At 39.4% G+C, this 21,904-nt stretch overlaps 1 protein-coding gene across 1 annotated transcript in view; it reads left to right on the top strand.

The window, feature by feature from the left end:
- Window positions 1–21,904, top strand: part of LAMA4 (laminin subunit alpha 4) — a 215,080-nt gene that overhangs the window by 99,390 nt on the left and 93,786 nt on the right. Inside the window, exons 14-22 of the mRNA XM_073627106.1 lie at window positions 1,990–2,106; window positions 5,177–5,325; window positions 8,020–8,161; window positions 9,938–10,034; window positions 10,232–10,336; window positions 10,675–10,860; window positions 13,957–14,096; window positions 14,710–14,874; window positions 17,188–17,333. Coding sequence (XP_073483207.1) covers window positions 1,990–2,106; window positions 5,177–5,325; window positions 8,020–8,161; window positions 9,938–10,034; window positions 10,232–10,336; window positions 10,675–10,860; window positions 13,957–14,096; window positions 14,710–14,874; window positions 17,188–17,333 — 1,247 coding nt within the window. The remainder of the gene's footprint in view (window positions 1–1,989; window positions 2,107–5,176; window positions 5,326–8,019; window positions 8,162–9,937; window positions 10,035–10,231; window positions 10,337–10,674; window positions 10,861–13,956; window positions 14,097–14,709; window positions 14,875–17,187; window positions 17,334–21,904) is intronic.

Raw genomic sequence — 21,904 nt, 5'->3', positions numbered from 1 at the left:
CTCTGTTCAAAAAAATGCACCTCACTGTTCTTGAAGGAATTTTCCTTTTTCTTTAAGTGTAGGAAAACCTACTGAATCTAAAGCCACGTACACGCGATCAAATTTTCTGATGGGTAATGTGTGAGGACAGGCTGTTGGCAGAAAATCCCACCGTTTGTGCGCTCCATCGGACAATTGTTGTCGGATTCTCCGCAGACAAATGTTGGATGACAGGCTTTAAAATTTTCCGCAGACAAATATCTGTTGGCGGATTTTCCAAGCGTGTATACACAAGTCCGTTGGACAAAAGTCCAAAGTACAAACACGCATTCTTGGAAGCAAGGACGAGCCAGAAGCTGTCGGTCTTGTAAACTAGCGCTCATAATGGAGAATTAACATTCGTGACGTGGCAAATTATGAAATCTCGAAATGCAGCACACATTTTCTTCTTCTTTAATGGGATAATAATGAAGCTGCTTTGCTGGCGATACTGATGGAGTTATTGCAAACAAATTTTCAAAGGCTTTTTATTTCTAGTGATATCAAGAATAATATTATTATGTTTTTTTTTTTGTTTGTTTTTTGGGCAAGTTACCACAACACCATTATCCCGTAGTTTTTAAGATCAAAGATACAATTATGTTGGTGTCCCTTGTCAATTTTAAATGTAACTGCCTACTCCCAAAATGTCATTTGAAGTAAAACACATAGCCAAGTATTATTCTACACTATTTTTTATTGTGCATTAAAAAAAGAAAACAAATAAAATTAGACATGCTATCTGCCAATAGAACTTAACCAAAAAGTGCATTCAAAAAAATAGAAAATATAACAAATCAAATCATTATTATTCAACCAAAAAATAAAATAAAAGCCTCATGCATGTGTCCTGCTTCTTAATATAGGGGGTCAACAATGCCAAGAGTTGGTGAAAGCAGGGGTCTGTCATCCGGAGATAATTCCGAAAAACATCTGGATTATTCTCCTGGAGCTCCCGCAGCAAAGGCATATGACATAATTGTTCATGATTAATAAAGCAACCAATATGTGGTCCAAGAACTCCTCCTGTTCCTGGACTGGACTTGGGTCAAAGCAATAACTCCAAGGCCAATAATAAAAAACATGTTATCTCCTCCGATACCGCAACATGTCTGGTTGATGAACAGCCATTCAGAAACGAACTGAAAGGCACAGAATGAAAAGCGCAAATTGAAAAGCGCTAAATGAAAAGCGAGAAATGAAAGGCGCAAATCAACACTCACCAAACTTCTCCTAACACACAATTAGCAGAAGGGGCCCAAAGGGTGTGGCTAAAGAGCTGCAAAACCATGTAGTACGTCACTACGTTTGTATTTGGTGTCCCACAATTCCCATTTGCATGCAAGACAAAATCCAGGCACACGCCTTTGGACAAAAGTCTGAGGTTTTTGTCTGTGGAAAATCCGTTTGTGTGTACGAGGCTTTAGACTGCAGAATTTGCCCTCCTATGTTGGGTCTTTTGTTTCTTTTGGAAAAGATTTTGCAATTCCATATTACTACATATTTCAAGTTACTCTACTATTATTTGATGCCTAGGCATCTTCCTGACACTCAGGGAACTCAGAACAAGTTAAGTTAAATATTGCTAATTACTACTAGCTATACCATGATCTGGATAAATGAGAACTTTCACAGACACAAGGGATTAACATAGCCTGCCAAGACTAGATGCATAAGGGGCGAGCTGCTTACCAAAAAGACAATCATGCTTTTTACTAATAATTCACAATATAATCAATCTATATTTGTCAAATAAAAATGTTATACAGATTAAAAGAGATATAAAATAATCAAAAAACAAAATGATATGCAGTCATATAATCAATAAACTTTTAAAAAACAAAATGATATGCAGTCAGTCTTATGCAAAAGTATTTCCAGTTTATTGCTTTGGGTTTCTGCACTTTTGCTCATTGATCCTAATAATCTTGTACATTTTAATGTCCTAATGAAATGTAAATTCCCCACTAGGAACGGATAACAACTGTGAATGAAGCAGCAACATCTACCAATGATGCCTTGAAAGAAGGATGGACAATATTAAATAATACCCATGTGATCATTGAAGATATTAATGACACGATCAAGGTACAGTGATGTGAAAATGGGGACAAATACATGTATTTGCATTTTACGGGGCTCTGTAAAGTGCTAAAGAATATTATTAGTATAGTATTTATGAACATTTGGACACCGGATGAGAATATATGTAAGATATTATATAAACCCTTTTCTGTGTGCAGGTCTGGAGCATACCAAGTAACATCTTATTTGGTAAATACATAGTGAGCAAAATGAGTTAGAACCATGTGCATGGCTTACAAAACGTTAATAGAGACTTGTTTTTATGTATAGTTTTTTGCTGCACTTAGAAAGCAAGAGTAATGAGGATGAAAAGTGTGAGGTGAGAAAGGTTAAAGCGAACTGCACCAGTGTTTAAATTTAAACAACTAATAATATGAAGAAGCTCTATTTTTTAATATCCACTACAAATGCTTGGATGTTTAAAGTGTACATGGGGCACATTTCACTTTCTAAGTTGGTAAATCTAGTTTAATTTCACTGTACTTATCCCTAGGTCTACCTCTATTTACTACAGTAAATCAGGAAAAATTGTTTTTAATCAGTCGGAACAGGAAGCAAAGTCAAAAAATGTAATAAGCAAATATGGCTATCCCCAAGTAAATTAAAACATATTAATACGATTATTGATATTAAAGTGATTCTAAAAGCTGAAGGTTTTTTACCTTCATGTATTATATGCATAAAAGTTAAAAAAACTTCCGGATGCAGCTTCCCCTCCCCCAGCCCCCACAATACTCACCTGAGCCTGACCTCGATCCAGCTATGTGCATGAGAGCAGCTGCTCTCCCAGTTCTCTCGCTCCTCATAGGCTCAGAAACAGCAGTAGGAGCCATCAGCTACTGATGCTGTCAATCACAGTCAGTGAGGAGGGAGCAGGGGCAGGGCTAAGTCACATCTTACGGACACACAGAGCAGGGCTAAGGAGTGAGCACGCACAAGTTCCACCATAGTGAGCAGCTTGCTAAGGGGACACTCAGCCAAGCAGAAGCCAGGAGCACCAGCAGGGGACCCAGGAAAGAAGCATCAGGGCTGCTCTGTGCAAAACCATTGCACAGAGCAGGTTCAGTATGGCATGTTTGTTATTTTAAAAAATAAAATTTTATTCTTATCCTTAAGTATTACTTAAAGTTGAAAGCTTTTACATGTATATAAAATACTTTATTTTCCCTTTGAATGCTGAAGTGAGAAAAAAAGACTGAACATTTTAAGGAACCATGTAAAAAATATATAATATTCAAGCAATGACCGACCTAAAGTCTCAGGCCATCCAAAAAGTGATATTTTAAATATCATTGGAGTTTGGCAGGCAAAGTAAAGACATAAAGGAAGACACAAACTTTTTATATGTCATGAATACTTTAACGGTGTGATCTCTCTGCGTTAAACCCCAACTCTGTTCCTGTCCACCTGAGAGATTTGTGTCCTCTCACTACAATTACCTTTTTGTGTTCCAGCACTTCCTGTTTAATCCATCATAATATACTGTAGGTGTAACTAGGCATTTATTTAGAAGGATACATTGCCTTGTATTCTTCTCTCCCTCTATGGAGATACTGATGATATGTTGCACCATTCTCCTTCGGTCAGCAGTGGGAGTGCTAAAGCCAAGCAAGCCCATATACTTCTATGCAGAGCGTTGAAAATCCTGGGAGTTGTAGTTTGTTCTTCTTGAAGGTGAGGGAGTTAGAGACAGAGCACATCTGTCTGAATATTTGCCTGCCAGCGGGAGACCATACCAGCAGAGATTTGAGCCTGAGACTGAGAGTGTGGACACCCGGGGGCAGTGCAGCACTATCCATATCACAGCACTTGCACCACTGCCGCAGGGAGCCTGGCACATCCACTCACCCTCTACTTCTAACCACTGATCACCTGAAGCTTTAAGGGAGAGACTGAGGGGGCCCCCTTCTACAGCAAGAAGTTGTTGCAGCATCCCAGAGACTGGTGAGAGGGCTGTTCACCCATTGCTGATAGCGACTAAGCCACTGAGAGCAAGAATCCAAGTGTACCCAATCCATACTGCACCCATACTGCACTCTATACTGCACTTTTTACAAATCTACACTGCACCTATACCAACACTATACTGCATTATACCGAACCTTTACTGCATCTAAACCACAAGTACCTTGCACCTGTGGCAAGACTATTCCATACCCATGCTGTATCTATACTGCATGCAGGTTAACTGGGTCTATCGTTAAGTGCACAAATGCTCCTAAAGGGCCTTAACAATAGCTGGCAAAAGAACATCTCAAAGCACTGCTCCTTCCGTAAAAATGATCCTGCAAGTTCCCTTTGTTCCCCTGCTCCCCCCTCCTCTACTATCCTTCTTTTCTTTTGGACAGTGCATACCCAGTTAATTTAGGACTAGCATTGCCGCCATAAATACACTCTGGCAGTATAGTTCCAGTACTCGGGAGATTAAACTTTACTACTGCTCACTGATGCACTTGAGGTGGTGGCCTTACTACTGTTTCTTCTGATCTGGATGCCAAATGTAATTTTATGCCTAGTCCTTTCTGCTAGTCCCTTTGTATGCTAAATTGTGTTATAACCATTGTTAATCCATTTTATGCTTGCCTAGTTACCAACCATATTAGGTGACAACATATTACGTTTTAATTTACTACCTGGCTTGGTGCCTGTTTTCTTTGATGAAACACTGTTACTGGGTACTAAGTACTTAGTAATTTCCTGCGATATTATATGTTTGTACACTCAACCTAGTGTGTTAGAGGGGCTGAGGTTTTTTAGAAAAGGTTGCCGCAAAGAACAAGGGACCTATCCTAATTAGTGGCTGATACGGGGGTAGTGCTACATAGTAAAATAAATACAACAGAGAGAATGGAAATCCTCATGTAATCACATTAGGTATGTAGACCAAAGAATGAAAGCCTAGAGATCTAACTAACAGAGTCCTTGAGAGATATTAGAAATTGTCAGGTGGTTTAAATATTTAGCATCTATCAAAAATTGAAATATACATTCTGTTTGGACTGACCCTTTAGGATTATAGTAAAATAAGTATTTTGATAATAATTATTAATATTGACTTTAATTTTTAACATAGAACATGTCTGGTCACCATGCTGAAATAGATGGAGCTAACAATGAACTGCAGGAGAGAATAGCTAATTTATCTGACAGTGCTGAGGACCTAGTTCGGCAAGCTGTAGATCATGCACTTGTACTTCAAAGGCAAGCTGATGGGCTGAAAAGGTAAGACAACATAACATTAGAATCTTCAATACTATAAGTTGATTTTTATTATACAAATCTACAAGAAAGATCTGGATATAGTATAGCAGGATGCACAAGATAGTTGCATTATAGCCACCATAGTTCAATAATGAAAAGTAAGTAATATTTTATATTTTAGATACTGTTTTTTAAAGCCCAACACTATGGGTTTAATTTACTAAAGGTAAATAGACTGTTTACTTTGCAAAAACATGTTCACATTGCAAGTGAGGTTCTCTTAACTTAGTGGATGAGGTAAAGCTCTGCTCACTGCCATCATCCATTTATGCGTAAGCAACAATACTAAAATTTTACTACATTCACTAAGCTAAGGAAAATTCCCTTCAGTGGCGTTGTTAGGTGGCCGCGGGGGGTGCGGACTGCACCCGGGTGACACCCGCCAGAGGGGTGACACCCGTAGGTAGCGGCATGCACCGCTAACACTGCCCGCTGCCCTGATCTGCTCCACCGGACTTGCGCTGTGTCCCTCAGCACAGCGGACTGAAGCCGCCTCCCCCTCCTCTCTGTTTACATCCACACAGGTGGAGGAGGAGCCCGAGGGACACACACGGCTGTGTGTATCATCCGCGCTGTTCTGAGGTCTGTTAACTCTATGTATATGTGGGTGCAGGGGGTGTCTATACTAATGGGGGCTCTGCACTGAGGGGGGTGTCTATACTAATGGGGGCTCTGCACTGAGGGGGGTCTATACTAATGGGGGGCTCTGCACTGAGGGGGGGTGTCTATACTAATGGGGGGCTCTGCACTGATGGGGGTGTCTATACTAATGGGGGCTCTACACTGAGGGGGGTGTCTATACTAATGGGGGGCTCTGCACTGAGGGGGGGTGTCTATACTAATGGGGGCTCTGCACTGAGGGGGTGTCTATACTAATGGGGACTCTGCACTGAGAAGGTCTATACTAATGGGGGGCTCTGCACTGAGGGGGGGTGTCTATACTAATGGGGGGCTCTGCACTGAGGGGGGATGTCTATACTAATGAGGGGCTCTGCACTGAGGGGGGGTGTCTATACTAATGGAGGCTCTGCACTGAGGGGGTTTCTATACTTGGGCAGCACAGTGGTGTAGTGGTAGCACTCTCGCCTAGCAGTAAGAAGGGTCGCTGGTTCGAATCCCAACCACGACACTACCTGCCTGGAGTTTGCATGTTCTCCCTGTGCCTGCGTGGGTTTCCCCCGGGTACTCCGGTTTCCTCCCACACTCCAAAGACATGCTGGTAGGTTAATTGAATCCTGTCTAAATTGTCCCTAGTATGTATGAATGTGAGTTAGGGACCTTAGATTGTAAGCTCCTTGAGGGTAGGGACTGATGTGAATGTACAATGTATATGTAAAGCGCTGCGTAAATTGACGGCGCTATATAAGTACCTGAAATAAATAAATAAATAAATACTAATGGGGGCTCTACACTGAGGGGGGATTCTATACTAATGGGGGCTCTGCACTGAGGCGGGGTGTCTATACTAATGGGGGCTCTGCACTGAGGGGGGGTGTCTATACTAATGGGGGCTCTGCACTGGGGGGGTGTCTATACTAATGGGGGCTCTGCACTGAGGGGGGTGTCTATACTAATGGGGGGCTCTGCACTGAGGGGGGTGTCTATACTAATGGGGGGCTCTGCACTGAGGGGGGATTCTATACTAATGGGGGCTCTGCACTGAGGGGGTTTCTATACTTGGGCAGCACAGTGGTGTAGTGGTAGCACTCTCACCTAGCAGTAAGAAGGGTCGCTGGTCCTGAGGGGGGATTCTATACTAATGGGGGGCTCTGCACTGAAGGGGGATTCTATACTAATGGGGGCTCTGCACTGAGGGGGGATTCTATACTAATGGGGGCTCTGCACTGAGAGGGGGATTCCATACTGATGGGGGTCCGCACTGAGGAGGGGTGTATGTACTGATGGTGGGGTCTGCACTGAGGTGGGAGGTTGATACTGATGGAGGGGGGTCTGCAGACTCTGCACTGAGGGAGGGTGTCTGTACTGATGGGGGGGGTCTGCAATAAGGGAGGGGAGTCTGTACTGAGGGAGGGGGTCAGTACTTAGTGGGGGTCTATACTGAGGAAAGGTGGTCTGCACTGAGCGGGGGGCTATATTGATGGAAGGGGGTCTGTACTGAGGGAGGGGGGCTATATTGATGGAGTGGGGTCTGTAGTTAGTGGGGGGGGTCTGTACTGAGGTAGTTGGTGGAGGAGGGGGTGACACCAATTTTTTCGGCACCCTAGTGACGCCACTGATTCCCTTCCAAAGTAAACAGCTTATTTGCCTTTAGTAAATCAACCTCTATATCGGTTTTGAGTGAACCCCTTCAATTAGTCTAAAATGGACTGAATTATGTTGAAATCCTAGAATGAAATCTCCTGTTTCCAGCATCATTATCTTTTATGAAGTTAGTGGAATTCTCCCCAGTGAGGTCACAAACTGAAAAAAAGACCAAAACTAAAAAAAAATATTCTGGTTGGAATTAGGTTTTAAAACAGAATTGGCACTACTGACAAAAACGCATCAATACAGTTAGGTCTAAATATTTCATTTATAGGGAAATAGTAAAGAAATTTGTAATTATAGATCAGACTTGATTATATTTCTTAGACAGATTTTATTTTTCGGAGAGAAACATTCATAGTCTTTACACTATAATTTTCCCAATAACAGTGACTTGAAGAATGTTGACACAAATGGATTGGTCCAAAAAGCACTTGATGCCTCCAATGTGTATGAGAAAATTGTATCTCTTGTTGAAGATTCCAATGAGACATCTGTTATTGCTGCAAATGCTGCTGACAGAGCTAAAGATGTAAGTCACAATGATTTCCACTGTTTACTGAATCCCTGTTGCTATCAGCACCTGTTCCTAAGCATTCCATGACTGTGATCTTGTAGTTATCGGGTGTTAATGTCAGCTCATTTATCCACATTGCTCTGCAGTGAGCTTATAATGAATGCGTTGATTATGCAGTCTATGGAGATGTTTCTTTCCTCTTTGGAACAAAGCCTACATTGTAGCATGGCCTATAGTGCAATAGGGTGAGGGAGAAGTAAAACTTTATTTTTATGTTGTAAAAATATGAAATCAGTCTTAAAGAAGGTGTGTCTAAACTGGGTACTGATAGGGAGGAGCAAGAGTTACAAACACAAACTCGTATTTAAAGACTTTCCTATCTGACAGGGATATATTTATCATATGTCACATCCTAAATCAGGGGTGTCCAACCTGCAGCCCATGGGCGGCATGTGGCCCAAGATGGCTATGAATGCGACCCAACACAAAATCATAAACTTACTTAAAATATTGATTTTTGGGGGAGGATTTATTTTAGTAAAAATGCATTTACACTTAGCGAACACATGTGGCTGAAGAAAAATTTGACAATGTCTCTTTACGGGACTTTTATAATTTTATTTTCCCAAAGAAAAATCTCCCAATCTCATGCCTTATTCATGTCATCAGTTTTTGGCAGCACTGATATTTGTGAGCAATTATTTTCAAGGATGAAGCACACGAAGGGCAAAATTGGAAACAAAATATTTGATGAGCACCTTGAGAATTCATTGAGAATTGCTACTACATCCATTGAACCACATAACCCGTTTCAAATATTGCAGTAATTATATGTTGCCGTCTTTTACTTTTATAAGAAAAAATATATTCTTTAAATGTTTTATTTTTAGATAGGTACATTAACTAAAGTACATCAGTGACTTTACATGTATGACAGTAACTTACATAGTTACATAGTTAGGTTGAAAAAAGACACAAGTCTTTCTAGTTCATCCAATTACAAAAGCTTGGCTCAAGGGATGACTTTCAATTTGCAATCTGCACGACTTTTTCTGCTTATCAGCTTTCCCTATTGTTAGTGTATTTTTTGTTTGGCCCAAGTCAATTCCTCTTCTTCCAATGTAGCCTAGGAAGGTCAACGTGTTGGACACCCTGTCCTAAACAGAGGTGAAAGTGGTGTGTAGGCTATGCTTTATCGAATGAAGACATAGTTTAATATTTCAAGGATGGCATAAAAAATCGAACGTTCATAAAAATTTAAGTCTGATGCATCAAGGTTTAGGCCCCTTTGAAGTCACCTACCTTTTTATCTTTTTATTGTCCTATACCCCCATATTGTTAGAATTTGTGATTGCTTTCTGCTTGCAAATGCCTTAAAATACCTTGTTGTTTCCTACCTCCATGCTCCATGCAGCTGTAGTTTACAACAGTATGATTAAGCTCATGGCTGAGTTAAATGTATCAGAGTAAAGATTCACGTGATCTTGCCATTTGCACCAGGCAGATTGTTAAATATCTTTATCTGTTTTTATCTTTTTATCTTGCCTTTCTTTACAATGCATGTTGAGCAAAGGAATAACTGTTTGAGCAGCCATCACCTGTAGCTGGGTGTGCAGAGAAACTGAATCTGCAGTGAAGAATTTGCATTATTTGGTAGACAGTACGCTTAAACATACCACATATATTTTTTGCACCTGTGATCTTTTTCAAATAAAAATATATTTCTTCTATCGGAGATTAGAACTGCAGCTTGTTTCAAATACTCAAGTAAATGTGTAAATATCCTTCCAGGCTGTGGATGGTATCAATAATCAAGTTACCTACCAGACAGGAGAAAGTGATCGACTTATTTCTCAAGCTATCAACCTCAGAAACTCAGAGATTATCAGTAAGTACATGATCAGAACTTACTACAACACATATGACTAATGCTTTAAAGTTGCAAAAAATAGACTTTTCTACCAAGTTTAAAAGTGCATAGATGTTATCAGAACAAGTTATCTAACACATTGTTGGTGTTAAAAACATCAAGTAAAATATTCCTTTGTGATTGTTTTGCTCATTTCATAAAATCTTGTAATTTAGGTTTAACTGAGACCAGAAAACGGGTTGATGCTGCTGCTTCTAGAAAAACTTCCTTGAGTGACAGGTTGGCAAATGTTATTGATCAACTCCAACTAACAGATGATGGTAAGTGGGGCACATCTGACACTGTTGTAAAGTAAATCCTTATATACTGTAAGTATTGATGCTAAACATTAATGATATGCAGGACCCCTTCCTTAGTTTCTTAAGTGCATGTTATCTCAATACTGGAGATACCAGGCTTGCATTGTTCTCACAACGGAAGATGCCAAAAAGCATTTCCTACTGGGAAACTGGAGAACTAAGAGGCTGTAGTAAATGAAAATGTAGTAGCAGAAGCAATTTTCATTAACAGTCAATTTTAATTATTTGATCTTTCAACTATTCTCTGTATAAATCCAAATTCCAGGTATACTTTTTCATTGTTTGTACTTTTCACACAGCTGAAACCAGAAAACGTCTTGAAAAGTCAAAACTAACAGCAGATAAAGCTCTAACTATTTCTGCCATGGTGACAGAGATGACCGACCCAATGTCAAAAAATGCAAACATGTGGAAAGAAGACCTAAGCCATTCAGATTTTGATGCTTCTGCTTACAACTCAGTTGTAAATGCAGCTGGAGAAACAAGTAAGCAGTTGTCTTCCTGCGAATGCTGCTCAAGCCAATAATCTCTAATGTTTGAACAATTTTACTAAATAACATGTATAAAAGAAAAGCTTGACATACGACAAGCTCATTTATACTGATGACACACAATGAATACTGATGACACACAATGTACAGCAACCCTTTGCTAACACCTACATTTTTGTTTAACATAATCTTGTTGGTTAAAGATTCATTGTGATTGATTTCTGTGGGCTACAACACTTTTTACATTGCTTTTGGCCTTATCAGGTAGATCCAAAAGGCACAAATAAAATAAAATCCTGATGTGTCTCGATACATATCAGGAGTTGCCGTGCATGAATGCATTGACAGCTCAGCATAATAAACACTTGATGTATTGGCTATGGGCATAAAAAACACGAGAATGCTAGACAGAACATTCACAAAACCATTAGATGCCAGAGGTGAATATGGTAAAAAGGTCAATTGATGCAGAATACCAAAACAGCTAGATGCTAAGCTATTCATCTGCAAACAATAATTGCATTTACATATGGCCCACCAACAATATATCCTGCTTTAGAATGATATTGTTACCTACAGTATATACTTCCTTAGATATTTGCTGGCTGTAGTAGGCTATATACAGACTTTGGTGAAAATAATAATACAGGGGGAAGAAAAAGAAACCGCCCTGAAAAAGAAGTCACTTTGCTTCATATGACTGTTTGTCAACCAATATTTTTATAATGCTATTAACATATTGATTCATAGCTGTAAGCAATATGGAGCTAAAATCTTAATAAAAAGGTATGGAACAGGAAACTAGATGCTAGGGGAAATATGGGTACAACATCCAGAAATATGCAAGCACAAATTTTCTGGATACCAGACATTTGACAGGTACACAGGTACAAATCATCTAGTTGCCAAGGTAAATACTGGGACAACATCCAGAATATGCTAGGGAGAACCAGTGCCAGGTTTATAAGGGGGCACAAGGGGCAATTGCCTTGGGTCCTTCTGCCAGAGGGGGTCCCCTTGCCAAAGTTGGCACCAGACTTCCTTTATAAAAAAAAAAAAAAAAATGAAACTTATTTTCCCTCAAGACATCAGTAGTGTATTTGTTGAAGATATTGCCCAGTTTGCAGCCTTTGCCAAGCTCTAGTCACATCTCACTCCATCTCAGCAGGCGGTTTTATTACATGATAAAGGGCTTGCTGATACTTTTCCAGGTGTTAATGTAGCTCCTAGAATATATTTGAACACGATGGTCACTCGTTGTTTGGGAGAAAAGGTTGTTCAGCAAATTGGCACTGATAAAGAATTATCTGGGAACCACGATGACCCATGAAAGACTAAGTGCTCTGTGCCTACTGGTTGTTGAGAGCCAAGTCAACAAGATGATACAGTTTGATGAGTTCATTAAAGATTCTGTAGATGGGAAGTGCAGAAAAAATACCTTTTGTAAATATTGTAGTGTGCTGCATACTTGTGATGTATGACTTGCCATTTCCAATTACCTGTGTAATGTGTATTCTTACAGTCAATTAAATTGAGAAAAAATGTAGACAAGTGTCTAACTAATATTTTTTAGTAAAAATGCAGTTTATCATTCATTCCAGTTCACTTTTTTATTTGTCATAAAACTATGTTGAGGGAACTTGAAGTGCTCCGGGCCCCCCCCCAAGGTCTAAATCTGGCACTGGGGACAACACAGCATATAGCCAGTAGGTGCCAGAAAAAATATAGACAAAACTACGACACATCTGGAAGTGTGTCACAACGTAATAGAGACTAAAAGTCATAACAAAAGCTACTCAGAACAATTTATCTGCTTTTTTTGCCATATTTGGGGAACTCTTAGAATAATCCAGGAAAAGCTGTATTGTAAAAATAAATACCGTATTTATCTGCGTATAACACGCACCGGTGTATAACACGCACCCTGATTTTAAGAGGGAAGTTTCAGGAAAAAAAACTTTGCACAGCACACAGCATCCCTGCACAGCACACAGCATCCCTGCACAGCACAGAGAATCCCTGCAGCATCCCTGCACAGCACACAGCATCCCTGCACAGTACAAGCCTCCTGGGACAGCGCCGCCAGCATACCTTTAGGGGTTGAGAAGCTCCTCCTGTGTCACGCTCATTGTGGATGGGGGCTTCTGTGTGCCTCAATAAATGCCACTCTCTAGTGGAGCCGGTCATGTGACTCTCCTCTTCTGCTTCATTGATGGTCACATGACCGCTCTCCTCCTCCAATCAAAAGCTACAATCGAGGAGGAGGCGGAGCGGGAGGAGAGCGGTCCTGTGACCATCAATGAGCAGAGGAGAGTCACATGACCGCATCCACAAGAGAGCTCAATTGAGGCACACAGAAGCCGCCTCCTCCAATCAAAATCTACAATCGACGAGGAGGTGGAGTGGGAGGAGGAGAGCGGCCAAAACGAGCGGCGTTGCTTAGGCTCTTGTTTACATGTACAGACATTGGGGGTGACGCTGCAGGGGGCGGTGTGTGGGATGGGGCTGGCAGTGTTATTTTCCGAACCAGGGCCTGGAAGGGCGGGGCGGCCGGCCCGACACCCTCCCAATGAGGGGGACCGCCCGATCCCCGCCCCCCCATTGGAAAAAAAATATCGGCGTATAACACGCAGGCACGATTTACCTTCAGTTTTCAGGGGAAAAAAGTGTGTGTTATATGCTGATAAATATGGTAATTTAATTGAAAGAATTCTATGTGCAATTCATTGTTTTCAGTAGAGAAGAGGGCAATTTCTTTGCTCAAGAGAGTGACGTTCATTTTCACCATACTTTTTCTATTTTTTCACCAATCTACCTACTTTTCACCATTCTATACATCGCCATTCCATGTACTTCACTTATGATAATGGTAATAGGAAATAAATGAAGGCAAACTCAAACCATGCCCCCTAATAATAGCCCCAAGAGTAACCACTGGTTTATTATCCAAATAATAAATGATTTACTTTGCAAAAACAATTGAATTTGATTGTTGATTTTGGTTTTGGTGTACTTCATAACATAGCACTGTTATAACCTATCTGTGTTAACAATCTCATTTCCCATGTCATTTACTTTACAAAAATGCAGTGAAGAACCTAACAGATGTAATGCCATTGCTGCTGACTAAACTGCACACTGTGGAACACAAGTTTCCATCAGACAACATTTCATCCAGCATTCTTCGTATCCGTGAGCTCATTGCTCAGACCAGAAGTGTAGCCAGTAAGGTATGTGGGCATTTCAAAATTGTCTTTCAACCTGCAAAATATTCACCATTTATATTGACCAAACTGTCAATATGTTTAATATTACACCTTTGATTTTTTTTTTTTTTTATTATCTACTTGTAGATCGTCATAGATCTTTATAAGAAACAAATAACAGACATAGCATAAAATAACATAATAAATGGCATTAAATATAACATACATAAAATATGTATGTATTGTTTAAATTACTTACTAAAGGAGTAGATAATGTTCTTTTGAATCAGAATTTAAGAAAAAGGGATTTTGCCTTGCATATGGTTGGATAGGTGAAGTAAACACAATATCATTATATTCATTTTACTAAAGGGAACATTTTTAGCAGAGAGCAGGAGGAGCGGGTAACATTTCTTTGTGGGTCATGTGTCCAGGCTATCCTCTCGCTCTATTGTTTCCTGGGGATTTTCTGCTTCATTTTACTAACACTCCACTGGCTTTATAAATGTGCTAAAAGAACATTCTCTACTCATTTAGTAACTCTACATCCTTTGTTTGTTTATTGATTCTCTGTGAAAGCAAATGTTCTCTTATACTTCCCCTAATATACTGCCAATCTCTGCATTTTTATTCTCAGGTTCAAGTGTCAATGAAGTTTGGTGGTAAATCAGCAGTTAATGTCAATTTGAAAACAAACCTTGCTGACCTCAAGGCCTACTCATCCATAAGTCTATACATTAATCCAGAAGCACATCAACAACAGCCTCAAGACAGATTTATTATGTATCTTGGACATAAAAATGTAAGATATTATTAGAAAAAATAAACATAAATAACAGGTAAACTAAAAATCAGGAAATTATATATTGTTCTGGCCACCTTGCACAGCAACAAACATGAGTTTTCTAATCTGGTAAAAACTGATGCAGCAAATATCTATAATGATTAGTAGAACTACATGTAATGCACATTGTGTTAAAAGTAGCCACACCAAATATCCTTTCTACTACAATTTACAATTACTACCTAGTTAGGAGATACATTTAAAAAATCTATGTGGCGATACAACAGCATATTACCTGCACAGTGCAAGGTATGTTAGACTTTACCCATGAGAGAAACTTACATAGCTACATAGTTAGTCTGGTTGAAAAAAGACAAAAGCCCATCCAGTTCAACCAATAAAAAACATTATACAATCTTATATATACAATTCCATACCCATAGTTGATCCAGAGGAAGGCAAAAAAACATAGCAAAGCATGATCAAATTTGCTCCAGCAGGGGAAAAAAATTCCTTCCTGATCCCCCAAGAAGCAATCGGATATTCCCTGGATCAACTTTACCTATGAATGTTAGTATCCTGTTCTATTTTGTGCATTTAGGAAAAAATCAAGGCCTTTTTTAAAGCAATCTACTGAGCTAGCCAGAACCAGCTCTTGAGGGAGTCTATTCCACATTTTTACAGCTCGTACTCGTGTTGTCCCCATCAACAGGGGGACCCCATGCTGTTTTTTTTTTTATTTATTTTGGCATGGAGTTCCCCTTAACACCATAAAAGGACCCGAAGGGCCTGGTATGGACCGGGGGGGGGGGGGGGGGTGACCCACGCAGTTTTTTTCCTTGATTTTTATCTATATTGCCGGGAGCTGGCAATACATTACAGCCACAAGCAATTTTAAATGACATTTTTTCCTTTAGAAATGTCATTTTGCTGTAGCACTGTTAAACACATCACACAGATGCGTCCCTTTACGGGCAGACTAAGGGGATCCCCCCCAGGCACGATATTTAAAGGAATATTTCATTTTTGTTGTTTCACTTTAAGCATTATTAAAATCACTGCTCCTGAGTAAACGGTCCTTTTCAAAACTTTTTTTTGCATTGATACATGTCCCCTGGGGCAGTACTCGGGTCCCCATACCCTTTTAATGGCAATAACTTGCATATAAGCCTTTAAAATGAGCACTTTTTGTCAGGTTCGTGTCCCATAGACTTTTATAGGGTTCGCATGTTCGCCCAAATTTTTTGACTGTTCGCATGTTCTGGTGCGAACCGAACCGGGGGGGGGGGGGGGTGTTCGGCCCATCCCTAAAATTGAGGACATTATGAATAAAGTGGCACTTTGTGTGTGCCTTTCATATATATGCAAATTGATTCTTTAAACTTACACCTAGATTAGGTTGATTTGTCAGTGGAATAAATCTGTCAACTTTTATCAGTTCAACATTCTGAACTATTTTTATGTTTTGGTGATAATAAATGGATTTTAGTATCTATCTAGTACTACCTTGTCCCACAGCCAGTCAGAAGGGTTGTGTCATTCAAATAAAAAAGTCTTTTTTTATTGCTGTCCCTTTTGTCTGGTTCAAAGTGGTAATTGTGTTTTTGTTGCTGACCACAAGTGTAATTTAGAATAATTTCCTTAGCAAAACATACTTCTCACCAAAGTGTTTCTATCGGGACACCTTTGTACAAAAATGATCAGGTAACAGAAGGACAGGGACTCAAGCAGCCTTTATTCTGTAATATAAGACATTTTTTATATTATTTATATATCATATTTTACAGATATATAAGCTCACTGATGGAATTTATCTATCATCAATGGAGGCTGTATTCCACATCTTCGTCAAGCACTTGTGTTTTAGGAAGCACTAAACAGGCATACATATTTTTTTCAACATTGTATTTTCTCTTATGAAGCCATTGAGTTGGTGGGTGGAAGGGATGTTATTAGTGGTGCCAATCACATTGACCTCTCCTGGGTGCAAACTAAAAGTGTGAGCAGGAAGCAGCTTCTACTGGATAGCCAGGTATTACCATAGGATTTACATTTACAGACTACTGTCTCCACCCAGCATTATTAATGTTTGTATTGAATGATGGTATGCTGCTAATATAGTAACCAGTAGGCACTCCTTCCTCCCAACACCCAGTCTTTGCTTTCTAGCAAGCTCAATAGGAGAGGCCTCACCGCTGATCCAACCCCCTTCTCACAAGATTCAACACAGAACAGGAAGTAGTATAGCCCAGCTGTGGTTAAATATAGAAAAATATTTTGTGTGGTGGATTATTAAATTATATAAATAAGATTATTTTTATTTCTTTATAGGCCAAATCGGACTACATGGGTCTCGCTATTAAGCGCAATAACTTGGTTTACATATACAACTTGGGAAGTGGAGATGTTGAAATTCCCCTGGACTCCAAGACGATCAGTACATGGCCAGAATATTTTAGCCTTGTGAAAATAGAAAGGTGATTTATTTTCATTCCTTTCTAAGTGCAAAACTGACATTTTCACTGCAAGGCAGCAATATGTAAATACAGCTGTTCCAGTAGACTGGAACAGATGCAGCTATATGAGTTCAACGCACAAGAGTTCTGTTTCTCTTTTACCTAGTTTAAGAGATCTAGAGTAGAAGCCCTCTAGGAGTGTGTCATTTAAAGTAAACTTGCCCTAACTTTGCTTGCCTAAACTAGGCTGTAACTTCAGATATACTTGGTGCGTGAATGGAAAGTAATTTTACATTATGTTTTTTGACATAGGCATTCTATAACTGCATTTGAACACTGAGATCAAAATTAGAGATCCTGTTGCCATTTCAACAAAAATCTTCCCAAAAGAATGTACTGTATGTGCTTAAATATCTATGGATCATGATAAGCTCCACTTTAGAGCATTAATTGAATCTAGTACACCTTCTAACTAAACTTAAACTTAAGAGTAGAAGTTAGAAGTAAAATTACCACTGACTGTAATGGGAAGGGTAAACGTAATAAAAATGATTTGGGCACCACACATAATGTATGTTATGCAAAACTGCCACTATGGATCTCTCAGGTCTGGTTCAAAAAGATTGACACCTTATTCAGGGATCTAATTTGGAAAGGTAAAAGCACCTCATATCAAACTTTCGACTCTCCAGCTGCCAAAAGATAAAGTTGGTCTGGTGCTAACTAACATTAAAATTTATTGTATAGTGATGCAATTATAACATACAGTAGGTTGGGGAAATTATAATTTTGAAGATTCCAATCAGAAATTTTAACTAACCAACCAGACATATATCTTCTTATTTGGCATTCAGAAGCAAGAGATATGAGTGGAATAATGAGGTTACCCACACTTAGACCTTTAGATAAAATATGGCCTGAAATTAAACTGATTATACAATACACTGCATATACTCAATATACCCCTCTATGGCACAAAAGGCGTTTGGAGGAATTTGATAAATTAACAGTTTTTGACACATGGTAAAATATGTTTCTCAACTTTATTAATATTACCAATGAGTCATTCCTGACTTTGCAGTTTCAGATTCCCAAGAAGAAGTTTTATCATTATTTACAAGTGCAACACACATTGATGACACAGTTTAAACCACCCTATCATATGGACGCCCACCCCTTAATGGATGCACTGGCATGTTCTACTAATAAAAAAGGGACTAATTTAAGAATTATACCTTAAATTACATAATAACATGGAAGATAAAATATATCTTCCCTGCAAAGGGCATTTGGAAAAAGATTTAGGAACTATTTCAGGAGAATAATGGCAACAAGCACTGGAAATTTTATCTCTAGTGTCTCTGTCACCATTGCAGAGGCTAATGCAGTCATGTATTGCAATGGTTATTAAACTCAGTCCTCAAGTACCCCCCAACAGGCTATGTTTTGGGAATTTCTCTTAGATAAAATAGCTGTCCAAAATACCAAGCCATTGACTATGATTTAAAGCACCTGTGCAAGATAAAGGAAACCTGCAAACATGGCCTGTTGGGGTAATTGAGGACTGAGGTTGAGAACCACTGATGTATTATACATAGGAGATCTTTTGGGTGGAACCGTTGGGACACCTCAAACTGCCTGAAATGTCAGGAACTCTGATGGATCTTATAGATATGCTACAGAGATGCCCTAAACTTTTTGATATTGGCAAAGTGTTGTAAATAATATTTATCAGATGACAATTACTATGGTTCCACTCCAGCGTCTTTTAGGGGCAGTAGATGAGGAGGCATACCAACCAAAGTTATAGCTCCAGTAACCAGACTGGTAGGAAACAGATTGTAATGACATGGTTATCTCCTTCCTCTCCTATCTTAGAAGAATGGTTTACATACAATTAATACTATCTACAGTTGTGCTCATAGGTTTATATACCCTGGCAGAATTTATGATTTCTTTGCCATTTTTCAGAGAATATGAATGATAACACAAAAACATTTCTTTCACTTATGGTAAGTGTTTGGCTGAAGCCATTTATTATCAATCAATTGTGTTTCCTCTTTTTAAATCATAATGACAACAGAAACTACCCAAATGACCCTGATCAAAAGTTTATATACCCTGGTGATTTTGGCCTGATAACATGCACATAAGTTGACACAAAGGGGTTTAGATGGCTATTAAAGGTAACCATCCTGACCTGTGATCTGTTTGCTTGTAATTAGTGTGTGTGTATAAAAGGTCAATGAGTTTTTGGACTCCTGACAGACCCTTGCATCTTTCATCCAGTGCTGCACTGACATTTCTGGATTCTGAGTCATGGGGGAAGCAAAAGAATTGTCAACAGATCTACGGGAAAAGGTAGTTGAACTGTATAAAACAGGAAAGGGATATAAAAAGATATCCAAGGAATTGAGAATGCCAATCAGCAGTGTTCAAACTCTAATCAAGAAGTGGAAAATGAAGGGTTCTGTTGAAACCAAACCACGGTCAGTTAGACCAACTAAAATTTCAGCAACAAGTGCCAGGAAAATTTTTTGGGATGCAAAGAAAAAACCACAAATAACTTCAGGTGAAATACAGGACTCTCTGAATACATGTGGTGTGGCTGTTTCAAGATGCACAATAAAGAGGCACTTGAAGAAAGATGAGCTGCATGGTCAAGTGGCCAGAAGAAAGCCATAACTATGCAAATGCCACAAAGTATCCCGCTTACAATACGCCAAACAGCACAGAGACGAGCCTCAAACCTTCTGGCACAGAGTTATTTGGAGTGATGAGCCCAAAATTTAGCTTTTTGGCCACAATCATAAACGCTACATTTGGAGAGGAGTCAACAAGGCCTATGATGAAAGATACACCATTCCTACTGTGAAACACAGAGGTGGATCGATGATGTTTTGGTGATGTGTGAGCTACAAAGGCACAGGAAATTTGGCCATATTGATGGCAAGATGAATGCAGTATGTTATCAAAAAATACTGGAGGAACACTTGCATTCATCAGCCAGGAAGCAGCACATGGAACGTACTTGGACATTCAACATGAAAATGATCCAAAACACAAGGCCAAGTCGACCTGTCATTGGCTACAGCAGAATAAAGTGAAAGTTCTGGAGTGGTCATCTCAATCTCCTGGCCTCAATATCATTGAGCCACTCTGGGGAGATCTTAAACGTGCAGTTCATGCAAGACAGCCCAATAATTTGCAGGAACTGGGAGGCTTTTTGCCAAACACTGTGCCTCATCTACAAATACCACAAAAGATTTCAAGCTGTCATTGATGTTAAAGGGGGCAATACACAGTATTAAGAACTGGGGTATGTAAACTTTTGATCGGGGTCATTTGGGTAGTTTCTGTTGTGATTATGGCTTAAAAAGAATAAACACAGTTGGTTGATAATAAATGGCTTCAGCCAAACACTAACCATGAGTGAAAGAAAAGTTTTTGTGTTATCATTTATATTCTCTGAAAAATGGCCAAGAAATCATCAATTCTGCCAGAGTATGTAAACTTATGAGCATAACTGTAACTCAGAGAAAAAATAATAATTCGACACAGAGGATGGCCAAATAAATTTAATAAAATTTGGGATCTGTGGTTATCCACCCCAGGCCTTTCCTCTGTCATTAGTTGTCCAATGTGAATCTTTGTCACTAGTTATCGTTTTATCTGGAGTTGAATCACATGATGTGTTCGCTTGTCTCCTGATCATACTACTTGCTATCCCTTAATGGTTCAAACTGTTTTTTGTAAATCTCATTGCTACTGGTTGTAGGAACCCTGTGTGGAGAAGTAATTTGATTGTCTAAGCTTTTACTGGTTTACCAGACGTAGAAAGAACTTGCTTTGTGAACACTATTGTTTTACTATCTAATTGCTACTATAACCTTGAATATCGACATTGTAAGATGATATATTTCTTCTTTTCCTTTTGGATACTCTTGCAAGACTTTGTGGTCTGGTTAACCCATTTCCGTAAAAGTGATGTCTAATACTTTATGTCTTATTGCTATATCTCAAACAACTTGTACTTTAAGACAATTGCATGCTTGTGATGAGGTCAATTGGACTGGAAGTGTTATGCCGCATACACACGACCGGACTTTACAGCACACTTGGTCCGGCGTACAGGAGTCCGTCGGACAGTTCGATCGTGTGTGGGCTCCAGCTGACTTTTTTTTTCTCAAAAGTTTGAAGGACCTAGAAATGAAACATGTTTCAAATCTGTCCGATGGGCTCAAGTCCTGTCAAAAAGTCCGCTCGTCTGTATGCTAGTCCGACGGACAAAAACCGACGCTAGGGCAGCTATTGGCTACTGGCTATGAACTTCCTTGTTTTAGTCTGGTCGTACGTCATCACGTATGAATCCATCGGACTTTGGTTGATCGTGTGTAGGCAAGTCCGTTCATTCGGAAAGTCCGTCGTAAAGTCCGTCGAAAAGTCCGCCAGACAAAGTCTGCCGTAAAGTCCGCTTGTGTGTACGTGGCATAAAAGTCATGTGTATGCTTTTAGTACTTTTCAATCCAACTTCAAAACCCAATAAAAAAATATCTATAAAAAATATATATGTGCATTTATTTTATTTTTTT

The sequence above is a fragment of the Aquarana catesbeiana genome, linkage group LG04 (assembly GCF_042186555.1).
Source record: "Aquarana catesbeiana isolate 2022-GZ linkage group LG04, ASM4218655v1, whole genome shotgun sequence".
Taxonomy (NCBI): domain Eukaryota; kingdom Metazoa; phylum Chordata; class Amphibia; order Anura; family Ranidae; genus Aquarana; species Aquarana catesbeiana.
This window is presented reverse-complemented; position numbering and strand designations above follow the sequence as displayed.